The sequence below is a fragment of the Acomys russatus genome, chromosome 21 (genome assembly GCF_903995435.1).
Source record: "Acomys russatus chromosome 21, mAcoRus1.1, whole genome shotgun sequence".
NCBI lineage: Eukaryota > Metazoa > Chordata > Mammalia > Rodentia > Muridae > Acomys > Acomys russatus.
This window is the reverse complement of record NC_067157.1, coordinates 41,960,397-41,984,947: the sequence shown is the minus strand read 5'-3', so window position 1 is coordinate 41,984,947 and position 24,551 is coordinate 41,960,397. Positions and strand designations below refer to the sequence as shown.

At 40.9% G+C, this 24,551-nt stretch overlaps 1 protein-coding gene across 1 annotated transcript in view; it reads right to left on the bottom strand.

The window, feature by feature from the left end:
• Positions 1-13,887: 13,887 nt before the first annotated feature.
• Positions 13,888-24,551, bottom strand: part of Grm1 (glutamate metabotropic receptor 1) — a 384,350-nt gene continuing 373,686 nt past the window's right edge. Inside the window, exon 9 of the mRNA XM_051164140.1 lies at positions 13,888-15,373. Coding sequence (XP_051020097.1) covers positions 14,437-15,373 — 937 coding nt within the window. The 3' untranslated portion in view covers positions 13,888-14,436. The remainder of the gene's footprint in view (positions 15,374-24,551) is intronic.

Here is a 24,551-nt window from a genome sequence, read left to right as displayed (position 1 = left end):
GGCCTGATGTCTTCATCTAGAGTTTGAGATAAACACATCCATGTTATCTTGGAACAAGTTGCGAGAGACTAGAGAGACCAGACACTACTGATGTATAGACATGAAAGAAGTCGCTTCTATCTAAGAATTCTAACTAAGCAGTCTGTGACTTTACTAGAACCCCCTCTCTGTAACAAAATGTTGGAAGCACCCGGGCTTCATATGCTTTATTTACATGTCTTGAAAAGTGAGGTTGGGGCTGGGTTGGGTAGCCATCGCGGAGTCCTGAACACACGCGTGGTATGTAATTTTGATGAAATTTGCTTAGTATTACCCTTTTGAAAGTTATTGAGAGACAAATGGTGTCTCTCTTTATAATGTTTTGTTTCTATACTTTACATGAATAGGTCTCTTTCAGTCCCTTTGTCCTGAAGTGTATTTAATCAGAGGTGGCAAGCTGAGTGAGCTTGTGGGAAACAGGGACATGTCAGGTCAAGGACATGTCCAGGAACCTATTATCCAGGAAAATTATTTTTTTTTAATTTTTTTTTTTTTTGCACAGAAATCTGCCTTGAAACGAGTCACTTGTCACTAAACAAAGTGCAGAGAATGAAATGAAAGCAAGGCCCAGATGTCTATTATTTTGTCTAGTTGAGAACTTTTGCTTCTCCGATGCAGTCCCCACTTTGCCTTGCTGATGGAATTAAGCCAAGACAGAGGGAAGAACGGCTCACAGCAGCCCCGCTTGGAGCCATTACCTGACGCTAATTTGAGGAATCACCACGGAGTGCTTTCTGATGTGCAAGGTGGTAGGATGGTGCAGCTCAAGTATTCCAGAAAGGAAGTTCTAAAACATGGCTTAGCTACGTTGCAGCTGTACAGGCTCGAGCAACACCTTTGGCTTCTCTGATCCTTGTTTTTTGTACCAAGTGGCATTTAGAATCATTTAAAGGGGCACAGTTGGCACTGTGTGTGATCATGAAATCTGTATAAGGACTCACAACCCCTTTGCTTGGACTAAATGGCTGAAAACTTTTTCTTTCGTTTCAAAGCTTTTTATTTTGTTATGTCTAGAAAATTTCACTTAGAATGGTTAAAATAAAATAGGTATAAACTCTTCCTTTTAGCTGATTTTAGGGTGAAGGATATAAATGTGGCTTTGTGAGAAAGATACATCTTGAGGAGCCACAGGGATGGGACCCATATAGAAACTGTCAAAAAGCAAACAAATTTGGAACCATGACTTTGCTTAGCCTCTTTCAAATACAGGTCTTACTAAGTATTGGGCCTCAGGGTCTGATTGCAAGCCAGTTTGAGGGTAAAACCAGCACATGAATTGAGTGAGAATGAAAACAGACTGACTATAATACAGGACGCAAGAGCAGAGGGGAAGAGTTGGAAAGGGAGGGAGAGGAAAGAGTTGAGAAGAGTAGGAAAGAAAGAAAGGGGCTGGAGGATACAGAAGATGCTAAGGACTTGGGAGACTGTTGGTTGACTTTAGTTCTAAGGCAAAATTTTCACCCTTAGCGGAGATTTGGAAGCATCCAGGAAACTAGATTTATAAATGATGTCTAGCATGCAGCGAAGGCTGAGAAGAAACAAGCCAGGCAGTGTCTGACTCAAATGCACATGCAGTTCTTCCTGAAATTGTAGTCACACCTAAGGTGGAGTGTGAGATCCAGTGCCCCTAACAAGCTCTTAGCTACTAATGGGCTCCTGCCAAGCTCATCTCTGTCTTCCTGCAAGGAATGTGGGATGTCAAGTGATTGAGACAGAAGCAACAAAATGTGAGCAGTGCTACATTGGTGCCTCTGCTTTAACGTGTGAGAACCACAGGGCAACCACTTAACTGGTTTTTACTGTTTCCCTACTTTACAAACATAAGTTTTCAACTGGCAAATTAAGATCATCAGTCATTGGGTTGGAAGTGTGAAATTCTCAGATGAAACTGAAGTAATTTGTGATTAAATCCGATGTCACTTTCCCAGTCTGATTGCAGGAGCTGTTGAGGTGTTTTTGTTTGTTTTTAACCTCATCTGGATTCTGTTTGTGTTTCTTTAAAAGCCCTGGCCATGTGTCTCCCTTAAGCAGGGTACTTATGCCTTTACTTATTTTGAAGCACAGAGCTATAAAGAGTACTAAACACTATAGTTAATACACTACACCACTTTCCACCCAGGCTTTATATTCCCAAGAGGAGCTCATGGTCTGATCAGATCAGCTGGTCTGGGTCAAATCACTGGGGACACATATTGCTCTCTTGGAGTTTTTCAATGCATACATACTCTAAAATCCCCAAGACTTCTTGAAGTAAGGAAGTACTTTGAATTTGGTTTTGCTAAAAGTTGTAAAAAAAATATTTGAATAAAGCCATTGTTTTTTCTTTTAAAAAAGATATACAATTATGTTTGGAGGGAATTCTAGTTATTGAAAGAGACTGGCCTTAAGTCTGGCTACAGAGTCAAGATATCAAATAATAATTAAGAAGGAAAACAATGACATGAAAACCCATAGGGATGTTGAGAAGAATTGGGTGAGATTATAAATAATACGTATAACTAGCATACATCAAATGACATGATTTATGTAACATATTTGTTATAGTCCCCATACACTGATGGTTACTTCCTTGTCTGTGCCATAAGTCTTACGTTTTACACACACACACACACACACACACACACACACACACACACACACATACACACACACACACACACACAGTATTGCAGAGCCCACACACACATGGGTTCTGTTCTGCTGGCCCAGCAGAGGGAGTACATTGAACTTCACAGCTAACAGATTCCACGTTTGTGTTTTGGGCCATTTGTCCATTTGTCTCTGTGTTCATTGTTTGACTTTTCTGTGAACTGACAGCAGAGCACAGTGCCTGAGGCTCAGTAGGTTGGTGCACCTGCTTATCTAATGAATCAAATGTGAGTTGCACCAATAAAGAGGAAAGCCTACCTGTGTCTATCCTGACACACCATCCCTTTCTAAGCGATAAGATGTGTTTGAAGCTGTTAGTTTTGTGGAGGGCATAGAGCACTCAACTGTCTCTTCCACAGTTTCTGCATTTGTTTTGAGATAAAAAAAAACCCATCTCTTTCTGGATGTTGTAACTTATTATTTTTCAATTTATGAGAGAGAGAGAGAGAGAGAGAGAGAGAGAGAGAGAGAGAGAGAGAGAGAGAGAGAGAGAGAGAGAGGATGGGTGTATATATGTGTGCATAGCTCACATATGGGGGTCAGAGGACAACTTTTGGTAGCCAGCGCTCTCTTTCCTAAATGGGATCACAGGATTCAACTCATATTATCAGACTTGGTGGCCAAATTCTTAACCCACTGAGCCATCTTGTGTACTCCAAACATTTTTGGTACTCCCACTTAAAGCCTCAGAAAGACTCTCTGGCAATTCTATAGGCAAAGATATATACAGTAAAGATTCTTATAATTTTATTTTTTAATATAAAAAAGCAACAGTATTTACATAATGAGCTAAATTCACCAACATTTAAAGATTTATTTTTGGTATTCATTATAACCCTGATTTATGATTTTCAAAATGGTACCAAGTTTTTTCTTAAGCCCTTCCATTAACTTTTACAATGGAACAGTTTTGTTTTTTTTTTTAATATTTAACTGAGGTCCAGACTCATCTAGACTTCACCTTAACAATCGTCTTGAAGTGTTATTTTTCATTCTAAATATATGGAGAATCTTTCACAAGCCTTTGTCAAACAACTCGAGATAAAATTAGACAACATCAAGGAAACTGTCTTCAGGATGCAGGGAGGCAGTTGCACAAATGAACCCATAGTGACTGTGACTGCAAGCAGTAGACCTACACAAGCTCAAGCCAGACACAAATCCTATTATGGAGTGTTGGAGGTGGCCATGAAGTCCCAGCCCTAACTGAGAAGCTATTGACCTCTGATAACTCCTAATGGTGCGATGCCATGGTAGGCTGACCATATACTAGAGCAGGCCCCATTTTTAGGTAACACAAATTGGGCTCAATTGGTTTAAAGCAAAAAGAAAACTAAAACTCCAACATGAATGGATCAGGAGGTAAGAATGGAGAAGATTGAACTGGGACAGGTTGAGGGTGTGTATGATCAAATATATTGTATGAAATTTTCAAAGAACTAATAAGATATTTTTAAAGATTTTTGTTAACATCTTTACATGCTAGTGGAAGTGAACCATGAGGGAAATAATTTAATGAATGTCTAGCATTGAGTAAGTACTTTGGTTGTTACCTTTGATGTTGTGGGTCTCAGTATCACTCTATTTTTTCATGAAGGTTTGCTTAGTTTATTTACTTACGTTATTTGTAGGTCATGTTGAGAATAGACTTGGTCTGCTCAGCTTTGCTCACAGAAACATTAAAACATTCCACAGACGTAACAGGAAGCAATGAAGTAGCATTGATTCAGATGTAAGCTCAGCTTTGCACAACATCAAACCTAAAAAAACCATGTTACAATGATAAACACCAATTCTTTAAAAGACCTTTAAAAACTTATGCAGTATGAATTTCCAGATCTTCACATTGGGTGATGTACTTTTTACCACTAATTTTGATTTATTCACTTTACATCCTGATTGCAGCCTCCCTCCCTCCATCCCTCCTCTCCTCCCAGCCCCCAGACACTTTTCCCCCACATTCTCCCCTCCCTTTCTCCTCAGAGAAGAGAGAGGTCCCCTATGGAATACCACTCTATTTTATGTATGACCTCATATCACCTGCTTGGTATACCTAAACCCTAGTTATTTGGATGCTGATTGGGTCTAATTACTGCAGTAGTGATGATGAAATGTGGTCACCATTTATGGTCAGTCTCCCTTACAGTTGGGCTTCCGGGAACAGTTGATTGGTCCCTAAAGCCAAGGAGTGGGAGAAGTGAAGACAAGGCTTTTTGTATGTGGCCATTCCAAACATATTGTGCAACCTTGCAGCTCGTGCAGCAACCCCTGTCCCCAGACTTAGAGACCACTTGCTCCATCTGTGAGTGCCACAAACGTGTAGGAGATTGGTGCAACCTGTCTCTGACTTCCTGTGAGCATGAAGTAAGGTGCTGGTACTTCCTCTGCTCCTCTCTTCCTTCTTTCATTTCTTCCTTCTCATCTTTCCATCCCCAATGTAACCTAGGCTATGATGATTTACAGACTAGATCATGTTCCCTTCATCCAGTAGTATGGGTCAGACAATACCAAGGATTGACTGCTAGGGAGACAGCAAACATAAATGCTCAGCAAGTCCTAGAATTCATCATTTTGATGTTTGAAAAAAATATTGAGACACAAGGAAGTTCCATGATATACCTAAGACCAAAACAGCTAGCCATGACTGCAGCTGAAGATTGCCAGCCTAGGGATCTTGCAGTATAGATTTCCCCAACTCATATCTATTTCTCCAGTGCAGAAAAATTTATGTATTGAGGCCATGAAATGAGATCGTTTTATTAAAAGCACGAGTTTGGCTTAGTTATAAAAGATAGCTAATTGTTTCAGAGTTTAATGATAATCGGCATAATTGTGACCTTCAGATGATAGTTGCTAGGTAGTTTTATTAGGAATTTTGGTGACTATTTTTGTATATCCCATGGAAAAAAATCATATTTTTGAGAGGAGAAGTAATTTCTTCTAACATTTCCCCTCTCTTTTATACTATAAAGTCTTTTGGTGAATATTCTGGGATGCACAGTAAGCTATTAAATAAAAGTAATACTTCCTGAAGTTCTAAGCAAACATGTTTTAGACAGCATATACATTATTAAAACCTAAACCCTTGGCAGAAATATTTATTATAAATCACTTTTATTCAAGTATTTTTGTGTATCTTCACAAATTATTGAAATTAGACTATGATATTAAGCAGCTTTCGTTTTGAGTTGATATGTGGTGGTAATTCAGCCTGTGTAACTAGACAAACTTCATCAGAATTCAGAAGACTTCGGGGAGATAACACACTGTTTCATTCTAAAATAAGCAATGTAAAATTTACATGGGTTTTATTACTTATGATAAATGCACTTGTTTGTATCACAATAGACAGAAATTTTTAGGCATACATTTTTTCTTATCATAACGTTCTGGTTTATATGTGGAAAGGCTTTGGGATTTTAGAGTAGTTCTCCATCTTTGAGGTGCCATTTTCACGCTTCTGAATTGAATCCTATATTCCAGGATGTTGTCATGTCTAAGGTGGTATAAAATCTATAGTATTTGGCATGGAGTAAATGCCAATTGTTTTTAAATAATTGATAAAGGAACTTCATTGTCTAGTGTAACTGATATTATACATGTGAGCATATGTCAGAATAAAGATTAGACAGATAGATAGATAGATAGATAGATAGATAGATAGATAGATAGATACCATACTTTTTGGACTATAAGAGGCACCTGATCATAAGATGTACCAAGTTTTTAGAGCAGTAAAACAAGAAAAACAGTAAAAACAGCAATTGGATCATAAGGCGCACCCTAATCCCCCCCCCCCATTTTTAGGGGTAAATGTGCATCTTATGTTCCAAAAATATTGTAGAAGAGAGAGATAGAGACAGAGACAGAGAGAGAGAGAGAGAGAGAGAGAGAGAGAGAGAGAGAGAGAGAGAGAGAGAGAGTAAATAGGAGCACCTGCTGCTCTTGCAGAGGACCAGAGATCTTGGCATCCATTATGGGCAGTTTACAACCACCTGTAACTCTATCTCCTGGGGATCCAATTCTGCCCTCAGTGGCCCTGCAAACATGCCATGTACATACTCTCTCTCTCTCTCTCTCTCTCTCTCTCTCTCTCTCTCTCTCTCACACACACACACACACACATATATACATACATACATTCATACACTTAATTAAAAATACAAATAAATAGTTTTGTAAAAACCAAATGTATGGGCTTATAAGATGACTTAATGGGTTAAGACAGGTACTTGCTGCCAAGTGATCTCTCGAATGGATCCCCATTATTCATATGGTAGAAGGAGAAAACCACCTACAAGCTGTTCTCTGATCTCCATATGCATGTCCTGATGTGTGGATGTCCCACATACAATAAATAAATAAAAACACAAATAAATAACCAAACATAATTTTTAAACTTAAAAAATGCAAAACTACTAAAAAGAAAAAGAAAACTAATTGCAATGACACTATCCCCTTGTGGCAACTGGAAATTATTTATTTTATGAATTCCCACAGTATATTTTAGTATGTTTAAATGAGAGATGACAAAATTGAAAGAATTGTTGTGAAGAAATGACTCAGAGACAAACAGCATGAATCTTCAATGCAAACTTTATTGTGATCTTTGTGGTGATTCTCCCACTGTGCGGAACTGTCTGTAAGTACCGTTTCCAGTGTAGCCTCTCCCATACATCTTTGCTTTGTGCTTTATAGACCTTTGCTTTCACACCTCTATCTGTGCTTGAATCTAAATCTGTAAACATATGTCTATTTATTATCTATCCAGTTGCCTACCAATTTGTTGTCTATCATCCGCCTTCCTCCCTATGAATTGCTATAAGCATCCATATAGCAGATACTATTGTTACTGCTATCTGTAAAACCCTTTAACACTCATCTTTCTCCAAAAGGCCAATATTCAGATGTGCAACTGCCCCATCAGAACTCTGACATGAGGCTCTTTTCTGGAGTGAGGAGCCCAGGAGCTGGCCTATGGGACAACCTGTGAGTAATTGGGCATTAATCTGTGTCTCTGTGAATTGGTAGATCAATTCTCTGGAGTGGGGACAATTGTAGGCATGCCATTACTTGTGCCTCAGAATTTCCAGAAGACTTAGCCAATTTCCGTTGGTTGCAACCTATATTGCAGTTGACTCTATGACTGAAAATTTCTCACATCCTCTCTTCTTTCCATTCCTAGAGAGGTTTCCATGGTTCGCTATCCCAATATACTCCTTGGACTAAAATCGTCTCCTCCAAGAAGATAGAATCTTTCTCTACAGAAAGTCAATTCGAGATGATGTTCACCTATATCTCCATTTCCTGCAGTAAAATAATTCTGTTAGAAACTGACTCTGAGCTAGGATAGAGCTCAAAATGTAGCAGACTACTGACTAAGTAGACATCTGAAGTGGCTCTATTGGAATAACAGTTAGAGAGAGTCTAAGTCAAGATTTAGACTATTACAATGATCTGATTAGGGGTCAGATATACCACAACTAAGACAATAAAGGGAGAATTCTCTGGCTTCTCGACGAAAACCACAAAGTATTGACTTAACCACTGAATCCAAGTAGCTGAAAGGAAGCCATGAGTGTGATGGACTAGTTTGTTCACTCTCCTTTTAGCAGCTGGAGTGCTGTGGGATTGGCAGATGAAGGCAGTGCCAGGCTAATGGAAATGAAAAGTTTTCTGATAGCTACAGTCTTTCTTTATGAGATGAAAGATCCTAATTCCTGGGAATACTTCCCAGGAAGACAAAAACTAAAAAGCAAAAAGAAACAAAACAACAACAAACAAACATTACCACCACCAACAACAACCAAAACCTCCTAATGTGGTAGACCTCTTGAAATAAACCTTGGGTAACAGGGTAGTCCCCTGCCCTCCTCTCCCTAAGCTCATTTATGTAGCAAGACTTCATGTCTGGGGTCTCATCAGACACCTCCCTGCTGCCAGTCTCACTTGTGGTGTTTCTGGTCCCTATGATTCCTTCTTTTGGCTACTGCTCCATCACCAACTTCACAGATGAACAGGTGGCTTTGGACATGCTCTGCCACTGTCAAGAGTTGTCTGCCTTCTCCTTTGCCAGCAGCCGGCAGGCAGTAAGCACTGCACCGCAGCCTGCAGCAGGACACAAAGGAAAGGATTCCAAAGAAGGTAGGAACTAATCTAAAATGATTTCTAGGTTTACTTCCAACTCTAAGATTCTGTAAAGTACTTCTGTCCTGGTTAATTTTTTTGGTCAACTTGACACAAGATAGAATATTCTTGGAAAAGGGAAGCTCAATTGAAAAAGGCTCTCATCTAATGGCCTGTAGGCAAGCGATAGGACAGTTTCTTGACTAACAATTGATGTGGGAAGGCCGAGCCCACTAGGGACTGTGCTGTCCCTAGGAAGGTGGTTCTGGACTGTATACAAAAGCAGGTGGCAAGCTATGGAAAGCAAAGCTGTAAGTGACACTCCTCTATGGTCTCTGCCTCAGTTCTCACCTTCCAGTTCTTGCCTTGAGGTCCCTTCACAAGGAATGGTGATGATGAGGATGACTGTAAGCCAAATAAACCCTTTCTTCTACAAGTTACCTTTACCACAGTGTTTTATTACAGCAATTGAAATCTTACTGGAAAACACACTGGTTCCAGAAGAGGGGCATCACAGTGACAGACCCGACCATATAGTCTTAAGGTGGATCCTAGAAGTGTTCAGAATTTAAACCTGGAAAAGCCACTGAGTGCTCAGGGTTTAATGGGTTGTTCTGTGAGAGAAATGCAGGCTGCGTGGACCTGGTCTGTGATGGTTCTGTGGGAAGATTGAGAAGCCCTAAGGATTCTACCAGAACTTTGCATGTGATAAGTTTGAATCAAGATTCTGTGGTTTGGTCAAATGGAGGTGAAGAGTCAGCTGTGATTACAATGAGACCAGCACCACTGATGTGAAGATCTTGGCTTTACCAGAACATTGCATTCTAGTGTTTTTGTCATCCTCCATTCTCAGACTCTCTTTCCTTTGTTAGTTAGCATACCTTCTCCTTCCTTCCCTCATCAAACCCCCAGAAGTGATGGAGCCAGTTCCAAGACTGTGAGAGTTGGGCTTCTGGTCTGAGCTCTTCCTCCTCTTCCCCCAACTCAAAATAACCGGATTTGCCTTTCACTTTGTCTGAAGACATGCATTTCTGAAAAAACAAACAAACAAACAAACAAAACAACAACAAAAAAAGAACCTGTCCCAACGCTGCCTGCTCCGGCTTTCCCATGAGTCAATTGTGTGGCCTCCCACTGATGCCCCATTGCACCGTGTGTCTTACCTGTACTTCTCCCATAGAGGACATTGTTTCATAACTAGTTTTGCCTTCTCAGGCCTCTCTAGACACAAAGTAACACTTCTGCATCTGCAGGAAAGGAAACCAGCTGCCCTAGGGGACAGTTGTTTCTTCTGTCAAAAGGAGAGCCTGTTTCTGATGGAAACTTGTGTTCTAGAAGGCAGAGGTAGGGTCAGTAGATAGAAATGTAGCTCTCTGGGCTGCATACAGGTGTTGGAATACATTTATAGAGTATGGAACTGGGGAAAGTATGGTGATACAATGTGAATCTACTGTTATCACATCCCACTACACTGTTAGTGGACATCAGTTTTGTCCTAGGGCTCAGGAGCTAGAATCCCAGGCAAGAGTGTACCAGCTTCTATGATTGTGCTTGAACTCTGGCCAAGAACTGGCATTCACACACTCCGTGCTACCAGGGGATGAGCCGGAAGCACTGATGGACCAGGTGGCCGATGAAAAGTGTGGACAAGTTACTTCAGTTCTCCTGCATATCCACATGGCAAAAATGCTGGGAGGCAAATGAAGGTCATGAACCTGGCACAGTGACTGTGTTGTGTAGTTTTATCTGCTGCCTCCTGCTCTTTGGTTGGCTTCCAGAATATTCTCTGTAGAAAGTATGGGACAGTTACTCACCCATCACTGTGGTGTCTGGATCCCAGCCATAGCCTCTCCAAAGATCATCCAAGTGAAACTTCTGGGCTCTTTCCAATTGATCCTTGTGTTTCCCACAATACTCGGTGAATCGAGTCGGACTAAAATATAAACTGTTATGTTTTGCTTCTCCATCCCTATGTTTTACTTTTCTTTTCCTTGTCATATACTTCTTTTTCACCCCAACTTTATCTGGAAATCTAAGCTTCGGTTTTCATTTATTTTTTCTTTCTTTCTTTCTTTCTTTCTTTCTTTCTTTCTTTCTTTCTTTTTTCATTCTGTTTATCAGGCAAATTGAAGACTTCTCTAGTGACTTGGCCGATTTCTGGACTATCAGCTTTCACTAATCAAACTCATCACTGTCTCGGGGTGGCCACCCCCCCCTTCACTGTGATCTCTCTTTGACTAGGACACATAGAAAACATCAGTTTTCAGAGGTCTTGTAGAAAGTATTAAAAACCTGATTTATTTGGAAGCCTGTGTGTGATGTAGTCATTAAAATTTAGAATTTAGAGGCTAGCATGATTAGAAAGATGTTAAGAATCTGGAAAAGTAGGTTCCTCTACAGTGTGAGTTGGGTACAGAAAAGTTGGAGGAGCACAAATGGAATTCAGGTTCCACTAAAGATATAATCCTTCCTATTCGCTCAAGAGCACAAATGACAATGGAGAACATGGGGGTTGAAATTCTAATTTTGGATCACAGCTCCTCAAAGGCAAACTGTGCTCCATTTTCTGACCTGTTGTGAGTACTTGGTGTGATGCTTCAAACTTCCTCTTTGGAAATGTGTTCTAGGCAAATCAAACTGTTGAGATTATTTCTTACGCCCATTTCTGCTAATGTAATGTATAGAAAGCTCAGAGAGGGAATATACACATTTAATAAATAGAAAATATTTATTATGATACAGCATCATCAAGATTATTTGACAAAAGGCAGTAACAAGCCAAACAAAAACACTTTTACAAGAAGCAAAACACCTCGTATAAGCACAAACATTACAGTGAAGATATTTTGTCCTTTAGGTACAAGGTATTTATGTGTACATCTCCAATTCTGAACAATTATATGAGCTAATATTCTATTTATTCTGGAAAATTCATAATCATGATAAGAGTAGGCATTCAGTAATATTTTAATCATTGTTGAAGGTGTTCACCAAATGTCTCAGACCAAAACCCAAAACAAACTCATCTATTACAGCATTCTGACAAAATCCAAAAACAATAACAAAAAAAATATCAAATACACAAATCTTCATAGTAATAAAACATACCTAGGCTCTTCAAGGTTAAGAGAACATAGGAAGCAAAGTGTGTTCTCCCAACTGGCTTCCCAATTAGCAGAAATTCACCTCTTTATCATTGAACTATCTTTGCTGTTGTGTTTTGTTTGAGACAGGATCTCTCTGTTTAGACCTGGAATTCACTGTGTACACGAGGCTATCCTCAAACTCACAGAAATCCACCTGCCTCTACCTCCCAAGTGTTTGGCTTAAAGATGTATACCACCATGCCCAGCTCTGCACCACCTATTGTTTTCTCATTCTGTTTCCTCACAGTGAAATCACAGAACCTAACATTTCAGTCCTTGAGATCTTCACAGTAAAGATGTTTAAAAATAGTTTTTAAAGGAAAGGCAAAGGTTCTTGATAAGGAATTCACTAAACTGGGCAATAGAATATTCGAACACCTAAGAAACACGGCTTTAACATAGAAGTTGATGGTAAATTCCTAGCAAATGATGCTTTGTGTATTTAGAGATTCTAAGATGATGCCTTTTGGCTAATACACCAGTAGCTCTGACATGAAGGAAGCAAATTAAAGTGACTGAACATAAGGCATAAAGAAAAAATGCTTAAAGGGACAGGATTCATCCCACAAGTAACAGGAGAAAGAAAAAAGCGAGCTTTCCTTGTGGATTAGAAAAGGCAGGATAGCAGGTTACCAGGAAGAGACTTGATACCCTATGAGCATATACAGGGGGAGGAAATCCCCCTCAGGAACAGTCATATGGGAGGGGAATAAGGGGGAAATGGGAGGGAGGGAAGAATGGGAGGATACAAGGGATGGGATAACCATTGAGATGTAACAAGAATAAATTGATAAAAAATTTAAAAAAAAAAGAAAAGGCAGAGTCAAGATGGAGTAATTGGCTCACATGTATGTGGATACATACCAGGGGATATGAGCATCATAAGAGACATTAACATAAATATGAAAATAAAATGCATAGAAATAAAAAATAAGCAGGATTGATAAGCAGATAGTTACATACTAGAAGACCATGAAACTCAAGTAGCTGTGGAAAACTTTTTAAAAATATATCTGAAATATTCTAAATATTGCCCTTTCATCCTTGCATTTTAATAACAATGTGCTCAAGTTTATAAAAATGTAATGTTCTTGTCACTCACTGTTTGGTGACCTTTTCATACAGTGCACTTTCAAACTTCATTAATAACATTCTCATATCATAAAATAGCTGAAAAATAAATCCCACTTAGAAGAGTTTCTATCACAGCTGCGTGTGAGAAACATGAGACCACAGACACAACCTTCAGAGAGACACTGGTGACCGTGGCATAGAGAACATCACTGGAACATAAAAATATTTATAATGATTTTCCAGTTGCAGCTACATTGACATTAAATGTCACGAATTTCATAATCACATGTATACAGGGAACACAGGAAAACACATTCAGTTGTTAGTTCCAGGGACTCCAGTGACAATAGGAGGGAACTTCAACCAATAATAGTCGCTATGAGTACACCATTAGGTTCAAAGATAGATTTGTTTCCATAGCACGTGGGAGAAACAGTGGCACCGCATAGCACTTACGCTGAGTCTTGGAAGTCCAACAGGTCGGTATTATTTGCTACAGTAAATGGAAGGAAAAACTTGGCAACATGGTTTGTCCTCTTGGCAATGGAGAATCTGGTTGGCACAACACAAGCGAGTTCACAAAAGGTCTCTGACACTCCTTGTCATCCTCCTCTTTTTCCAAAGTTATCTAGAAACAAGGATGGAGTCTACGAAGCTGATGGTGCTTGCCTTGCTCAAGGACCTGTGCGCATGTATCGCCTTGCTTCTCATCTTCCCCCCATAGCACTTCTGATGAAGCCCCTTTTGGTGATAGTATTGCTCATCTTCCTAAACAGAGGCAATCACCGAAATGCAAGGTGTGACTACCGACTGGCAGAGAATCGCGGCTATGAAAAGGGACCCTCGTAAGGTCAATTCCTGGGTCTCTTTTAGTCCAGGAGTCTGCAGGCTCAGCACAGCCAAGGGCTTCTGAGATGGGAGTTGATGTTCCACTCTCAACCTTGCATGCCGCCCTCTCTTTATCCACTCACCAGGAATGTTGTGAGATGAACTAAAAGCTCAGCTGGCACCAACACAGGGACTGCTCCGTTTCTAGCTTCACCAAGAGAGTGTAGGCAGATACATTTATGCACGATTGAGAAAAGAAAAGATTATTTCTGTTGATTTTATTTTTACGTTTTATTATTTTTTCGATAAAAGTTACATACCATATGGAATTGTGCTTTGTCATAATTCCCTTTCTTCCTAGAGGAGGTTTTTGAATAATTCAAGAGTCACAATCCTGGCCGGGACCACCGTTCACTTGGCATCTTTCCTCTCCCTCTTTAAGGCAGCCTCAGAATTCTTTCTCCCCTGCAGACTGTAGCCTTCCAGCCCTATGCTTCCTGGCTTTCTACACATTTCCAGAGGGGTTGACACTTTAGCATCTCTTGCATCTCCATGTACACTTCCCTCCTCTCCGTTACAGAGTGGAAGAGCTTTGCTTGTAGTCCCTCAGGATGACAGAGGCATAGGTCACATTTGGAGGGGTGCAGAGCACGGACTCAGAAACGGGGGAGCTTGGCACTGAGCTACCAGAGGCCACCGAGTCTCGGAAAGGAGAAGGAGGTGTCAGGGCAGGCGAATCCTCAGGGGTCAGCTTGCTGGCCTCAGGCAGGTCCTCTTCCTCTTCCAGTTCGTCTTCCTCTGTGTTTCCTTCGCGCTCATACACGAACTCCTGCAGAAGCTTGAACCTCTCGCTGTCATCATCGTCGTCCTCCTCAGGAGGAGAGATGGGCTCCTCACGGAAGGTGCTCAGCTGCAAGGGCAGCATCTGAAGGTGTTGCGGGGGAGGCGGGGGCGGGTACAGCGAGCACAGTGCGTTTCCTGGTGTCCCTGGGCCTGCCAGCACCGCATGGTAGTCTGGAATCCCCGCTCCAAAGTTGGTGATCACACCTTGCAGCTGGTCCACCAGGGATTTGGGCTGTAGGGGGGACTGTTGAGCGGGTGGTGGCTGTTGCTGCTGTGGGAGAGGAGCCGGCAAGCCCTTGGGGATGACTGAATCAGCTAGGAACAGGGGGGTCTCCTCTGTGGTCAGATGGGGTGGCAGAGGCGGAGTGGTAGCCACAGGTGGCCCGCATTGGTGCACCACCATGGAAGGGCTGTTGGGAGGGCTGAAGCGAGCTGAAGGGGTGTTGTCCTCTTCCTCCACATTGTAAAGGGTCTTGGTGCTGGCGTCTGAGAAGGTCAGGCTCTTGCCAGAACCTTGGTAACTTTTAGTGAGGGGTTTGATTACGGCCGTTTGGTTGCAGGCCGTCTCATTGGTCTTCACGTGCACAGAGAGGCGCTGCCACACATGCTGTCCCTTGGGCGCCTGTCTTCCACCTGGTTCAGACCATGACACAGACTTGCCGTTAGAACTATGAATAAAATAGAGATGGGTTTACTTATACATGGATTCTGCACAGAGGATAAGACACTTCTGAACTCTGTCCACCCCAACATGGTGCAAATCCACTGCAGCCTCTACCTCCCAGCTTCCCCTAACAGTAAATGAAACAGTGGCAAACTGTAGATACCATAAGCTGCCTCTGAAGAGGAAGCCAGGACACTCTACTCATGCCAAGGAAGAAAGCGTTGATCCAGGAAAAGCTACAGGTGAGAAAGCCCAGTTTGTTATGGAAACAGCTATTTCCATTTAGTTCTACAATTTAACAAAGTGCGGCCACCCTTCACCACCATCCACAGGCTAATAATGAAACAGTCCTACTGATGACAGTTAGTGAAACACTTAACAAATAAAAATAAAATTACCTTTCGCTGCAAGACTGAATGATTATCAAACTAATGGAAGAGAATGTTGAAAAGACACACACACAACCACTTAAGTTTCCCACAGACAAGACAGCTCAGGGAGTTTGTCTTTGGGACAAGTTAAGACCCACATATAGAGCTGCTCTCACTGTGCTGTGGGATTTATAACTCTCAGTTGTCCATTCTGACTTGCCATCAGTAGTAGCATGACCATAGACACGACACATGACATAGACATGACACACAGGAAGCAAGAACATGACCAGGAAATAGAAAGAAAGAAAGAAAGAAAGAAAGGAAGGAAGGAAGGAAAAGAAAAAAGAGACAATATGTGAGTGGGTTTCATAGTTTCCCATTTTCTTTCTATAATCTTAAAACACTAGTCCTCACACATACAATGCATGGCAATTCACATAAAGGTTCAGATTCTCAGCTGCCAATTAGGAGTCTGACCCTAGGAATACTCAAATAGGCACTTAAGAAAAGAGAGAGACTAGGAAAGGCCAACAAACACTGTGCTCACAGCTTGCAGTAATCCTCCTGCCAACTTAGATGCAAATGAGACAAAATAAATATTCTAACAAAACAGTGGTCACTGAGACAAAGGACCCTGCCTGGATCTTTTGCAATTTATCCTTGCAAAAGAAAAAGTCTAGAACACCACCAGCCTCCTTCAAGCCTTTTCATTTGTTATAGTTTGGTTAGTAAGTGCCCCTCAAAAGCTCATGTACTGAAAATGTGCTTTTCAAAGCAGTGGCATTGACAACGGAAGGGAGTTTTTAAGGTGATTGAATTAGAGACCTCTGACCTCATTTAAGGGTTAAGACATTACAGCCTCATACCTTAATGGGTTTTGTGGGAGAGGCACTGCAACGCAAACCAGCACCCTCCTTTTTGCTTTCTGGCCACCCTCAGGTGAGCGGCTTTCATCTGCCACATGTTCTATTCCAAGATGCTGCACCTTGGCACAGGCTCAGAAATAATAAAGCCAAGTGTACATGGGCTGAATCCCTTCAAACCATGAGCTAAAAAAAAAAAAATCATCTCTCCTCTCAGTTGGTTTTCTCAGATATGTTGCCACAGGAACACAAAGCTAACACATCAACTTTAATACTCATAAAGCCCCAACAAACCAACCAAGGAGAAAGTCACCCTGAAGAAGAAAATAGAAAATGTTTTATGTCAACCAGAAATTCTGTTCATTCTGATTATTGCAAATGCTCAGATCTTGCTTTTAGAGACTCCTCTGCATTTAGCAGATGGTGACACCTTGCTATAGCATTCTATTAATAAAAACAGTGCTAATACTTTTTTTAAAAGTTACTTTCTTCTGTTTTTTTTTTTTAACCTCTCTTCTATGAGTTTGTGTTTTCTTTATACCTATCAAAGCAACATAAAAAGGAACACAATAAGAACAAAATTGTGACATTTACAAAATTCAAAATGAACGTTCTTTCTTAGGTAGGAGTGTGAAATAGATTGTGCCATATTTTAGTCTTTTGTTTGAAAGGGAAAGAAAAGTCAAAAAAGAATCACTAAGACAATGGTTTATTGAATTATTTTTAAATACAAGAATGAAGGTTTCAAAACTTACATATGATTTTTATTCTATTTATAGTGAGAGTAATGGTCAACATTTCACATTTTATAGTCTTAAAAACTGAAATGAGCCTAAGAAGTTGAGATTTGCTTTAAAGTCTGACACTAAATATAAAAAGCTCAAAAACAGTTAAAATGATGACCTTATTACTTCAGGGAAAAGGTGATTCTCAACAAAACATTGCTCAGTTGCTCCCTAAAATTACCTGCAAGGTATCCTTGCATTCCTGGAAAACCCTGAGGTAGGGATTCAACTTAATACATACTTACCTCACTGAGTACACCATCGGTTGTTTTTTTATTATTATTATTACTGTCCAAGGATCCACCCAGGGCCTCATTTTGGACAATACCCAAATGTTAACAGTATTTTTTTCATGATCAAGTAGTTAGCTATAATCAAATTTTAGCTATATTTCAATTGAACATAACTTTTATTTTTGTGATGGGAGATTTTTGCTATCACTATTAAAATTAGCAGTGTTCATTCCCCCTCAAAGTTTTGTTCTAAACTATCTAAAAAATCCTGTTTAATTAGGAAACAGATATCATGCCCCAGGGCATTTAGTGAATTATAAAAATTAGACTAACCTTTTTTTCCCCTCAAGGACAAAATAAATTGCTTTTTAAAAATCAGAGATAGTGCGGGAAAGGTATCATTGCATAGGCACTACAGCAGAGGGTATTCACTGCTCCTTCAGCGTAAGTCTCTTCTCATCCATGGTCCTCAGACAATCTGAAAGGTCTATGGATCTCCATGTTCACTAGGCATAGTTTGCAGATTGAATAAATAAAATTTTATATGGCACCACTGTTTTTAATTGTTTATTGTAATAAACTCCTACTAAATACAAATGCAACTACATTGTGAGATGTTTTCATTGTGTTCTGTAGGCCAGCAAACACTAATTAAGATAATTACAGTCCCTGATTCAGGTAAAGATCCAATCCTGTTACACATATAAAGGGAGCGGTCTATCTGCAGAGACTGCAAACTCATTGGTATTAGAAGAGAAAAATATATAAACTTTAGGGTGTTGCAAGAGAGCAAAATACATTCACAATACGAGAGTGTTGTAAAATAAAAGCTTCATTTAAGTCCAGATACCTATAGTGTTTTGTGCTTTGACCCCAAGCTTCTTGCTTCTATTGTTTACCTTTATCCGATTTCTTAATCTTAAGAAAGAGCTGGGGGTACAGCTCACAGGTAGTAGAATTCTTGCTTGCCAAGCCTGCAGGAAGCCCTAGGTTTAATCCCTAGCACTGAGTAAACCAGGCATGGTAGTGCATAACTGTAATCTCAGCATGAGGAGGTTGAAGCAGGAGGAGAAGTTCCAGGGTGATCTTCAGCCACATGACAAATTCCCGGTCACCCTGGCCTACACGTGACCCTGTCTCAAAAATAAGAAAAAAGCCAACATAGTAATCAGACATAGACAACTCCACATAATTGTCTCAAAGCACTCTAACTTTGCTGTAACTTTCAAAGACAGACCTCAGGCTCAAAGTAACCCCATTCCCTGAAGATGAAATGTTGTGGGTCAGTGCTAACTTAGCTCAGGTAACTAAATACATTTATTGATATTACAGTTACTGGGATGGTTGGTGGTGTAACCTGCCTTCCTTGAGCCTGTCTGGTTATCAGACTATAAAATAGTGGGTCTGGAAAGCAAAGGGTTCCCCAGGATCACCTCCTTGGGATTAGAAAAGACTGAAGCCCCAAGGCTTTACAACCAGTCATACAACCTTGGAGTTGAGCCAGTGGTGGGCAGAAGCACACTTTGACCCGATGGCTTAGCTTTGCACACTTCCTGCTTTCTATTTAAATCATAACCTTAAGTTGGGACTTTGGGAGTAGCTGGAACTCTTTGTCCCCATCTCAACATGGCCACACTGAATAGATATCCTCTTGCTTTCACTAGTAAATTGGCTTTTTTAATTGGCTCATCTGGGCCAAGTAGCAGAACTGATTTGTTAAGAACACAGGCTGTGACCCTAAGTCTAAGGAAAATAGGACCACAGGAAGAGGAGATAGATGGGGGAAAATGGTGTTTCATTCTCCCACACAGAACTGACAGGTCTCTGACTGCAATCTGGGAGTCAACAGGTTGAGGTTTTGACTTTGATTGGCTTCCATTAGGCCAGTGTCACAATCCCCCAAACAAGGCCCCTAACATTTGTACCATGCTACAGCATAGCTGGGTGTGGGTAGTATAAACAGATTAGTCTATCGGCATTCAGAGTGATTCTGTCTGTTTTGTTCTCTTTTGTGCATCATCTTGTACATCATACTTGCACATCTGCAGAGTATGTGCCCTCTGTTCCAGAGATCTCTAAAATGAGAACCATGGGTAGGAATTGGAGATAGGGGGAAAGCATCCTGAACAAGTGGCCTGAAGGGAGGCTGGCTACAAGAGTCACAAGCAATACTAAAGCTCCCCGTGAAGAAGGAAGGTTCCCTCCACGCTACCTGAGGAGCCAAGCATTCCTTTTCTATACAATGGGAAATTGGGTCATTGAGATTTCTCAATGGGCAAGGGCACGTGTTGCTAAGCCTAACGACCTGAGAATAAACTGTGGGCTCAAATGATGGAAGAAAAAAAACGGGCTCTTTCTTTTCTTTCCTTCTTTCCCCACAATCCGTCAACTAGTAAGCCAGGGTAATGAAGTGAAAAAGGAGCATCAGGAAAGGCCATTGAGTTCCAGTGGGAGTGGGGGCGGGGGACCGGGGTTAGCCAAGAGGGAGGGGAGAATGGGAAGATACAAGTGAAGGAATAACAATCAAGATGTGCTCTGAATAAATTATAATTTTAAAAAAATGAAAAAAAAAAAAAAAAAAAAAAAAAAAAAAAAAAGAAAGAACAGGATCCAAGAGCCACCAGCACTGGGTAACATACTGCAGCCCTGATGCAGCTTGGTGTAGTGCCAACTCCTGGAGACTGTCCGTCCTCTCACCTGCATATGCATCAACCGGTTGGCACCAAAATGCATTCTGGAAGGTGGCTTTTCCATATTCTTAGGCATGGAAGCTATTTGAAACCATTTGAGTCAGGCTTCTGTTTTCCCAGGCAACCCTAAGTTAGTTTTCCATACTGACACTAGTCACACTATTTGAAAACATTCCAGAAAAAAAGGCATATTTAGCATGTTCTCTTCACAGTGCAAGAGTCAGAACATAGTTAAAATGTCTTGCCTACTCACCATTACTCGTAACATGGAGAATCTCAAATAAACTTTAAAGATAGACGAACTCTTGTTATGTGAGAACTCCATGGTTTCTGTGGGTAGTTAATCTTAAACAGCATTGTGAAGTTTCTACTTCCCCTCCAAATTCTAACCTCAACATTGGTTAGTCACAGAACCATTGTCTTAATGAAATGCACAGTTTACAAAGTCAAAATATTTGACCGTTATTTAGTAATCTTTAGATCAACTGATTTAGAAGTTCTACATCTTCGAGCTCCATGATACATGATGAAGAACAACACACACACACACACACACACACACACACACACACACACACACACAATTTTGCTGTTTTATAACTTCATCATTTCTTTAATGAACCAATACAGTAAAATATATCCAAAGTTTAATTATCTTATTGATATCAATGAAGCATGGACATCTCTCTAGCTTTGTTCCCAGGATGAGGCCTACTGTTCTGAGAAAATTATTTCCAAACTAGAAAATTCTGATGGCTATTAAACTTTTCCAAGAAAGTTTTAAATGGTCTTTGGTTTTAAATAATTTACAAGCCGATGAAAGAAATCCTCCTGTGGAAGTTTATACACTCTATCATGTTACGGGCTGGAGAGCTGGCCCAGAAGCACTGTTCTTGCAGAAAACTTGAGTTTGGTTCCCAGCACCCACTTGGGGCAGCTCACAATTGTCTGTAACTCCAAGTCCAGGTGATCCAACACTTTCTTCTGCCCTCCATAGGTATATGTGCTTATATATGTGAACAAATACATATAAATATAATTATAAACTATTATAAAATCTTAAAAAGATACTACTTGATACCAGGGTATTAATCCTAGTAGTGGTGGCCGTGAGCTGCTAGAATCATTTGGAGACACGGGTAAGAATACATTGTGTTATTTTTGAAGGAAGTTCAGGGCATACACTATCATTTCTTCTATGTTCCCTTCTGCCAGATTTGGATCTTAATTGCTAGTCACTCAATGTCCTTCCCTTCTCACAGTTTGCCTTGCAGATCTAGGCCGGTTGCATTGCTCCACCTGGATTATTCCTCAGGGGCAAGAAAGACAGAGACAGACCATGGCGATCCAGTTTATTTCTTAGGTTAGTCTCTTTGCATGTTCTTTTTTTTTTTTTTTTTTTTTTTTTTTTTTTTTTTTTTTAAGTGAATGGAAGGTTACAGAAAGAACATTTTCTTATTTTCATTTCACCAGGACAACCGCGACTAAAAATATCTGGCCTTAGTCTGAGGCATACATTTTTAAAGCCACTGATCTCTGTGTGTTCCTTTATAGTGTGAACACAGGAGGCTTGGTTAGCCTGTTCTTAAAGTTCTCAACAACCCACCTGTTAGCTTTGCTGATATGCATATTTTTTTTCTTCTTTACTCACCACCAAAGAAGTCTACTTAGCTTTTACTTTTGTTCTTAGAAACTCACCTTTAAGTCATGAGGTATCTGGCCCTGCTGACGTGGCAGGACAAACATATCCATCCCTATCAATCGCCTTTGACAGGCAGCCAGCAGCTATCATAAATTACGATTTCCTTGCTGTGTCCTTGGTCAGACTCCCCAGAGTGCAAGAAACATTTAATGTCTTTGGACTTGGATGAGTCGCAGAGAGGGCATCCAGCTATGGTATAGTAACTCTGTTAGGATCTTCCCAAAGGCTTTGCTAAACACACTGACAAAACTACCCAATATGTCCTTGCTGTGTCTGCGTGACGTGATGGAGACAACATTGCCTGTATACAGGATTCTATAGGAAAGAGTAGCAAAACGAGGCTACAGACTTTCTGGTACATTCCACTGATTAAAGGGAAGAGACACCATGGCTCCTTTTACCAGCCTTTGCCGCCAGCTCAGTATAAAATATAGGAACAAATTGGGCTCTTCTGTTGGAAGAGCTATTCAAGCCACAGACACCTCATCAGTGGGCTCCCTCCTGCTGCAGGAATGTGTACCTTTGACTCTCCCAGGAGTTTGGAGGGCTGTAAAGGAACAGCTGAGAAAAACCACAGACTCCGTGCACAATGAACATGGTCTAGGTGCTTTGGTTAACTTAAAGAGACACTGTCAAGGGCTACAGGTCAAACATCGGACCAAACGTGCAACATTTTTATCAGACTTGAACATCTGATAAAAAAAATGATATAGAATGTTGGGGAAATTGCTTTTCCTTATTTGTTTGTAAAATTTGCTTTAAGTGGAACTCACAAAACTTTTGTTTTGTGTTCCCCAGGACATGGGAGACACCCAGCAGTGGCTCCTGTTGGCACCCACCCTCACACTCCCACACTGTGGAACTTTTTCATAAATTTCAGCTATGCCTTTTACTTCAATGCAGACAGGATCAGCTCAAACATTTGTGCAATAGCAAAAAAATAAAAAATAAAAAAGGCAAAAGGAAAAGAAAAGAAAAAAAATAAAAATAAAAGGCTCTGTTTGCCAAGGAGAAGCTGGCGAATTTGTTGAGGGGAAGATTCACTTTACAGCTCATGAGTGGGAGTCACAGACCAAAGTGAATCTCTAAAGCTGGGGACGGTGCTGCATTGGAACAGAAAATAAGCAGAGAAACTAACGGCTTGACAGTGTCCTTTTAAGAACGATGGACAATTGGAGAAGACAGTCGTGCAAACCACGGCACGTCCATGAGTCCCTCATTCTTGATGGCATGCACCACATTTGGCTCCATGTTAGGAAGTGGAGGTACCCAGGAGAGAGAAAGCAAGGGCAAACCACTAATTTCCATGCAGCTTTTCTTACACATTCACTGCAGTGTGGGGGTTTTCAAAGCTGCACATGTGCCGACGGACACTGGCTGCTGGGCGAGAATTCTGGCTGCCTCTTCCTGAAGATTGAAAAGAAAAAGCAAGGGGTTAAACACCAGGTGCACAGCTATGGTGATGACAGCACGCAAGGAGGTGCCTGGTCCAGGGCAGGGCCAGGCCTGGCTCCTGAACCTTTCTGCTTGTCTCTGCTTTGGTGTCCTGCATGGAAGCTGCAACAGTGGCTTTTTTCTTGCTGCTGGGGTTCCTTTCTGAACGTGACATCAAGGAAGTCATGGAGACACCTCTTTTCAATGCTCTGTGGGGTCTCTGCTAGACTGGCTCTTTCCCTTCACCGTTGATGCCCTCCTTTGGGAGGCAGTGGAGTTTCATGCAGCTTATCTTTTTACCACCATGCATCTTAATGGAAGTACATGAATTTATATCTGAAACCATGGCTTGCCTTTGCATTGTGTATTGTCTATCCTACTATTCCACCATAATGGCATGGCTGTCATTTCATTTAATGTCACATTTCTTTCTTGCACTCACAAGATTGTTATATGTGTAATAGTGGAGTGTCAAGAGACCCACATGGTGAGGTTGGAGGAATCTATACACGGGAACATGTCATGTCATTGCCCGGATGATAGTTCCTTATTACACAGAGGGATCTTCCCCACTGTATCATTCTTGCCAAGAGACAAGAGTGCTTACTAGACACAGCAAGGCTCATGAGGAAGTTATGAGGAGGTAGAATAAGGATAAGTAGTTCCGCATAGTACTGAGAAAGACTAGTAGCACTTAGAGATTCGTGGCTGAAATGCTATCTTGATGTCATGTCATACAAGAGAGCTATCTACCGTGGAAAAGATCTCCAAGCATAAGATACAAGTACACATTCTTGGCGCTGTGGAGGATGGTGTCAAGGGAAGTTTCCCACATTAGGAAATTCTATGAGGCTTCACTTCCCTGTCGGTTTCCCAAATGAACTCACACATATCTTCTATTAAGTCTGTATTTGGCCATCTACTCCTGTCTTTGGTGATAAGCCTGTAGGGTTGGGCAGAAAGGGCCATGGCAGTTCTTTATCTCATCAAAACAGAAGGGTGGAACTTCAGGAGGAGGAGGAAGAGGAGGAGGAGAAGGAGGAAGTGAAGGAGGAGGAGGAGGGAGAAGTGAAAGAATGGGAGGAGGAGGAGATGCTAAGA